General features: G+C 58.6%; 1 protein-coding gene across 1 annotated transcript; it reads right to left on the bottom strand.

Moving 5' to 3' along the window:
- Nucleotides 1-5373: 5373 nt before the first annotated feature.
- On the bottom strand, nucleotides 5374-7258 carry LRRC10B (leucine rich repeat containing 10B; the record flags this gene model as incomplete). The annotated part of the gene is made up of 1 exon (XM_025046306.1): nucleotides 5374-7258. A coding segment is annotated over one exon (759 nt), but the record flags the coding sequence as incomplete, so codon positions are not given.

Here is a 7258-nt window from a genome sequence, read left to right on the forward strand (position 1 = left end):
CCCCCGGATCGAAGAATATCATACAAAGTAGGTGAATTATTTTGTAGAGTGAAAAGTGCTAATGTACAGCAAATAGTCACCCACATTCCTTGTAATCTAAATTTTTCTCTATTGTAGCTTTGCTTAAAGTGGGGGTCTACCCCAACTGCACCGTCCTGCCGGGCGGGCTGTGGACCAGCCCCCGGCGGGGACAGGAGGGCAGAGACTCGGGAGGCTGTGGGGAAGCGAAGAGAGGGTGCTGCCTCGAGAGGCGGAGGGGATCCTGTGCCCCTCTACCCCGCGGGAGGCGGGCGAGTGAGCAAAAGGCGCCCTGGCCTGCTGCAGAGCCCCCCAGAGATCCAACCAATTTGCAAAGAGTGGGCGGGGCAACTGCATCCCTTTTTCCCGAGCCCCGCCCACGGGACGCTTAGCCAATGCAGAGAGCATCTCCCGGCAGAGTCTGTGCCCTGTCTGATCTCACCCAGGAGCATTAATGAAAACCTCCTGGGGTTTCTCTAACCACCCCCAGCCTCAAAACCCAGACGCAGGGAAAAGGCAGCAAGTGGTAGGCCAAGGGCCGGCACCGGTGGAGGCGGGTGGTATGGGGTGAGGGTGGGGGAGGTCTAGGCATCTAGGAGAACAAGGAATGGGGGAACTTGAGGGTGGGGGAGGGCACCGGAGCCCAGCCACCATCCCAGGACCTTGGGCGGTTCTCCCACACTCCCAGGGCCTCAGTTTCCCCATCTGTAAAATGATGGTAATAATACTTCACCTACCTCATAGGGGAGGTTGTGAGGCCGCCGTCACCTGATCTGGGGGTCAAGACAGGAGAACTCAGAAGGTGCTACCCGCGAGCAAAGTATTATTACTGTAGTCTGAAAGCAAGGCCCACCTGCCCTCCTCCCATAGAGCCTCCAGGGATAGCCAGGGCCCACCTGGGCCTATCTGTCTCTTCTCTCTGTATCCCAGGTCCCTTCATGAGCGTCATCTGCTGTCTCTGTGGGCACCCTAGACTTAGTCGTTACGTTGTTCAGGTGTCCTTTCTTGTGACCATCTCCCCACGGAACTGCTGTACAATTCCACCTGCCCTAGGACCCCGCACCTGCCCACCGGCGCCAGACACCAGGAAAACAGCCACAAAACAGCCAAGGGGGCCCCCCAGACCCCCCAGCCCGGATGGGGCCCCAGGGGTGGGGATCGGTGGCCGTTGTTTGTATTGTGTTTGAGTCTTTGAGCGCAAGTGTTTTATAAAAAAAAAAAAAAAACAAAACCCACCGTCACAAAAAATTTTGCAGCGAAGAGAAATGAAGACAAACTGAAGAAAAAAAAAAGGAAAAAAGAACCATACAAAAATTTCCCACCACACGCACCCTCTAAGCCAGCAAGACTTCCTCTTTGCAAAATCATATTTTTGTGGGAATGGGCCCTGTTTTTTGTGGCAAGGCCCGTTCTGATTAATAAAGGATCGTGGAAAAGTAGGGCCTTGGCTGTTTCCTCCGTGGGCCCCAGCCCTCTCTCGCCCCCCAGGGGAAGAGGCAGTGGTTGAGGGGGATGGGTAGCCTGGGGCTGAGTCTCCCCTCAACTTCTCACCTTGGAGATTTGTCTTCACTGGTGATGAGGCTAGGCCCGTCCTCAGATCTAGAATGTCAATCTAGCAGCTGCCCAGAGGGCGAGGGAGCAGCTACTCCTCGCAGATTGGGCCTGAAGCAAGGCTTGTTGGGAGTGGAGTCTTCCTGAGGTCTGAGGGGTACCTCTGTAGCTCACCCACTCCAACATCCCCTCCCTCGGTGCCCAGGGGACCCTCACTACCATCCGAAGCAGGTCAGACAAATCAAAAGGAGACCCTCCACCTTCCCACCACCGCCTGAACCCTGGCTGGGCCACTGCGGGTTCAAGTCAGCATTTTGCCCCCTTCCTGGTCCCTGTGGAGCTCCAGCTCTGTGGGCTGAAGCCGTGGCATCTCTCCACCCTTTTCAGGTTGAATCCTTTAGGATTAGAAAAATCTCTCCAACTCTAAAAAAGCCCATAGCCAGACCCAGCCTGAGGGAACTGCGCCCCAGCGCTCGCTTCTCCAGCCACCGTGGCCCCAGGAAAACGATTTCCTTCTTCCGGTCTCGGTCTCTCAGACCTCAAGGGAGCAATAGCCAACCGTTCCAGCCCCTTTCCCTTTCCTCCCCGCCCCCACACAGCCGCCAGGGGAAGGACTACTAGTTCTCGGAGTACCTCAGAAGGAAGGTGCTACCTCTGTTTTAGGCACAAAGGCAACGAGCCCCCTCCCCCCTTGTCATGTGTCCACCTGCCGGCTCCTGCCCCACGCCAGAGCGAAGGGGGCCATCACGCTTTCTGCTCCCCAGCACCTGGCTGGCAGCTGCTTCCTCGAGGTGCACTAAGCACCCCCACCTGAAGCTGCCTGTCCTCTCCCTTCCTGCCCCATCAATTTACTGACAACCTGGTTTAAACGTAGGATTAAAAGGCGGTTATCTCTTTTGTCCTCTGATCTCTGTCCCAGGGATTGGAGAGAGACCTAGGGTCAGGTAAGTAGCCTCAAGGGCGCCCCTTGCCAGAACCTCTGTTCAGACTTTCTCTGGGAAAATGGCTCTGGAAAACTGGGCCTGAAAGCAGGGACGGCTCGGCCCCCGCAGAGGTGACGGCCCCTTGCCGTGGGCTCGGGGCCTCCTCCTGGACTTTTTGCCTCATTCTCCTGCCTTCGCTTCACGGGGTCTCTCTTCATCCACGACTATACTGAGAGATTCGCCTCTCCCTCCCTGGGCCTGGGCCCACAGTCCCATGGTGTTCTTGCTCCTGCAAGTCCCTCCTGGCTTCCACAGCTTTCTGTAAGGCCGTCCTGGACGGCATCCGGCTCTCCTCCCCTCCCCCACAAAGACAGCCAGAAGGACAACGCTCGAACATGCTGTACGCCCCAGCCCGTGGCTCCCCTGACCATCTGTGCCCCTCGAAGGTGCCCTGTTCCCTGTGTTTGTGTCCTGTGTGTATGTTTTGTGTCTCGTTTAGATTGTGAGCCCCCCTGGGCAGGGCCCCCTGTCTGAGTACATGTTCTGTGTGGCACACCTGGGTGTGCTAATAAATGTCCATCCTCGGAACAAGAGCGCCCGGGTGTCTTAAGGAAGCTTTGAGACAGATGGCTAAGCAAGCCCATGTGGTGGCTTTGGAGGCAGGGAGGTGCATCTGGACAAGGGCCCCAGTCCCCAAGCCATCCCGTTCTGCTTTCCCGAGCCCCCCAAGGGTGGGCAGGAAGAGTGGGATGGTGGTAGTAAAGCTAAGAAAAGATCCGAGCCCGCCCCCCCCATCTTGGCTGCTCTGCGGGCCAAGGGTTCTGGTCGTTGGAGGCTCCAGGAGGGAGGAAGAACAGGTACGGCTGCCACCCACTTTACACCCAGACCTGACCGCCAGCCAAGGACAGAGGGGGCCTCCCGCAGTGTGGATCGAGCCCTGGGTTAGGAACCCTAATATCCATTTACGGGCAAGTCACTCCCTCCCTGGGCCTGTTTCTTGCGCTGCCACCTCCTCTGCCTTTGTCCTCCTGGTCCCCACTGCCTGCCTGCCCGCCCCGATCTGCCGACTCCCTGGGCCTCTGCCCTGCCTGCCTGGCACAAACGCAGCTCTGCCAGGGCTCTCCTGCCCGGCCACCCCATGGCCCACACACCGCTCACTGCCCCCACACTACTCAGGGAACTGCGGACCTGGCGTTGTTACAAGTGTCCCTCCAAAATCGTCTCCCCTTCTCCCTGCTGCCCTGAGGCCAAGTGAGAAGTCACCGGCACTTAGGTGGGGGGCGGGCTAGGACTCGGTATACAGTACTCTCTTAGCACCGAGGGGAGCTGTGATGCCCAGCTGTCCCTGGCAACAACTCCCTTCGTACCCTGGTCACCCCCATTTCTGCATGGAGGCAGAGCCCCTCAATAGTGCTCCCAAGCCAGGCATCAGCACCCACTCTAAGCAAACTCTCTAACTTCTCAGAAGGAACTGACGGTGGAGAGCGAGAGAGTAGCGAAGCTGAGGACTGGGCCTCAGGATGGCCCGGGGGACACATCACGGGCAAACGCAACAGGGGAAGAGAGGGGCAGGGAAGTGGACCAGAGAGAGGAAGGGTAGTGCCCGCAGTCATTACTCCAGGGTGACCATGGCTCCCCACACCCCCCATCCCTTACATCAAAGATTTGCATGAAGGGAAAGTAGAGGAACATCAGGTTGCATAGAGTCCTGAGTTGCAGCATTGGATCTAGATAAACCCAGCTCCTCGTGTGCAGATGGAGAAACTGAGGCCCAAGAGGCCATGACTTACTCAAGGTCACTCAGTCAAAAACAGAACTGGGACTGGAACCCATGCTTTCTGATTCCAGGACTGGCGATAGTTCTCCCGTGCCATGACTTGCGTCATGGGGTCAGAGGACAGTCTCTGGCCTGCTGCCACGCCCACACCACCTGAGTGACCTGAGATCTCAGTTCCTCACCCCTAGTTCCCAGAACCGGGAAGGCCCACTGGCCCTGATGGAGCCACGACAGGGGGAGCACGGGCACCTAAGGAGCCTTAGGAGACACAAAGTCTGCAGCAGCCCCAGACCCCTCTTCCTCCTCAAAAAGGAGGCAGCCTCCAATCTTTCCCACGCACCGGCTCTTTCTGCCCATTCGAAGCGTTCACTCTCGTTTACAGGCTGACGGCTCCAGACCATTCCTGGCCTCCTCCTAACCCAGGCTCAGCCCGGTTGCCAGCAGAGCTGCTGGGCCAGGCCTGACCTTTGGGCCTTGAATGACATCAGTCCTGTTGCCATGGTGACGGTGGCCTGGCAGCATCTTCTCATGGGAGATAGGCCTCTAGGCTTGAGGCTTTACAATTTTCCTCCTTTCTTTAAATCTTCAATATTTTTTTTTCCTGAACAATGAGAGGAGAAAGTGACACCGTAACTGAATAAAAAGAGACTAAGAGGGAGAGACAGAGGAAAACAGAGATGGAAGGAGAAAAGAAGAGTCACAGAGGGAAGGTTGGAGGTCAGCACCAGTGAAGAAATAGAGAAAGGTAAGCCCGGCTTGAGGGAGATTCAAAAACATATTAAGGGCCTGGGATCTGAGAATTCAGCTGGTGAAGACCGAAGGGTGGAGGGTGATGTAAGGGGCTGGGATGCAGAGGGTAAGATAAGATACTCCAAGACCTGAAACCAGCCTTCGGCAGCCAAAGCCCTTCGTGACCGAGGAAAAGTGCTTGTTCCCCAGACAGAGCACAGTTGGCTGGACCCGGCTAAAGCAGAGCTGGGGAACATGGACAGAGGGCAGTGCCAGAAGGAGCCCAGGGTCCCCACAGCAATGGGACCCAGTGCTCCCAGGGCTTATAAATAAACAGGCATGTGGGAAATGCACATTCTTTCTCCAAGAAATGTATTTTATGTTTACAGCCAGTTTTTTTTTTCTTCTTCCTAAAGAAAACACTACCATGTGGGGCCCCTGGCCCTGACGGTGTCCCTGAGTGTCCCCGGCCCTGGCCCCGTCCTCCCATTATTGCTTGGGTGGGAAAGATCCGGCCCTGGGAATTGCAGAGCGAGACTCCACTCTCACCCCCTTGAGGCTGTCCCTGGTGACGGAGTAGAGGCACACAGTGCTCGTCCCATGCCCCACGCCGTGCCAGCCACACTGACTGTGCCCATTTAAGGGCATGGGGAGTGCAGGCAATGGGAGAGGCACTGAGACAGCCTCCCAGGGCAGAGAGCCCCTCTCTTCTGTGCAGGAGGCCTAGAGGCGCAGTGGCTTCTTTTCAAAATTGACAGCTGGAGGGTTCAGGCTGTGGAGAAAGAAGGCAGAGCTCTTTTCCCAGCATATTTCTAGGCACAAGCTGGAAGGAGAGGACTGAATAAAAGACAGAGGTGGAGACCCTGCCTCCTGAGTGCCCCTTCCCCATACAAATTTTGGGGGGCCTGGGGAGGGAGGTATGTACGATGAGCCCCAAAGGAGGGGCAAGGGCAGCTGCGGTGTTGGGGCCCCAGTCCCAGTTTCCAACTTCGGTCCTGGGCACCAGTCCCTCCAGACCCCTGGGCCAAGCCGTCCTCCAAGGGCAGGCAGTCCTGCCTTGCACAGGCATGCGGTCCACCCAGAGGTAGCAGCTCCTGCACCAGAAAGGGTAAGTCTAGGAGATCCAAATTCCTGGAGGAGAAAGGGACGGTGGTGGGCACCCTGGGCATCCAGACTCAGCTCAGGTGACGATTCCGCAGAGGGTGCTGACCCTGGTTCCAGGTAGAAGCCGGAGCCTCTAGAGTGTTGTCAGTGACGCCATCAGGGACAGGACAAAAACACAAGGGACTGGATGGAGCCCGGACTTCTTGGTCTGACGACTGCCCAGAGACCAGCCAGAAGGCAGTCTCCTTACTACCCAGGAGTGTCTGAAGATGGCCTCCAGGCCTGCCTGTCCCCGGCAGCTCACCCAAAGTGGCCCCTCCTCTGCCCACCGCTCTCACGGACCTTCCCAGAGCCCCTCCTCCCAGAGAAGCCCAAGACCATCACCCAGAACACAGGCTCAGGTGCCCAGTCCTGGAGCGGCTTCCAGGGCGCGGAGGTTGCTCCCAGAAGGCCCCAGAACCCTGGAGCCACCGCCCCCTATAAGCAGGTCTTCTTCCTCCTCATCTTCAAAGGCTGGCACAGGGCGCCGGGGTGGCGGCCGGGGGATGGGCTCGTCGCGCTCCGCCATGCGCTCGACGGCGCCCTCGCCTACGAGGAAGACGGTGTCTGCGACGCGCGGGGGCCCAGTGACCGGGTTGTGATCGTAGGAGAAGACGCGCAGGGCGCGCAGGGGATGCAGGTCGGGGAAGCCGCCCAGGCGGTTACGGTCCAGGTCGAGGATGTGCAGGCGACCCATGCGCAGCAGCGCGGGCGGGAACTCCTCGAAACGGTTGCCGTAGAGCCAGAGGCCGCGCAGGCCCGTCATGCGTGGCAGGTCGGCGGGCAGCGCGCGCAGCCGGTTGTCGCCCATCTGTAGCGACTGCAGCGCCACCAGGCGCAGCAGCGGCCGCGGAAAGCGCCGCAGGAAGTTGCCCTCGATCCAGAGGCAGCGCAGGCTCTGCAGCTGCGCGAAGTCGTTGGGCAGCGCCAGCAGCCGATTGCCGCCCAGGTAGAGGCGCGTAAGGCGCGGCAGGCGGCACAGGCCGTCGGGCAGGCGCTCGAGTTTGTTGAAGTCCAGAGCCAGGATGCGCAGCTCGCGCAGCTCCTCGATCTCCTCGGGCAGCTCACGCAGCCCCGTGCCGCTCACGTACAGCTTCTCCAGGCGGCCGAGCGCGCA

The sequence above is a fragment of the Pteropus alecto genome, unplaced genomic scaffold (genome assembly GCF_000325575.1).
Source record: "Pteropus alecto unplaced genomic scaffold, ASM32557v1 scaffold43, whole genome shotgun sequence".
Lineage (NCBI taxonomy): Eukaryota > Metazoa > Chordata > Mammalia > Chiroptera > Pteropodidae > Pteropus > Pteropus alecto.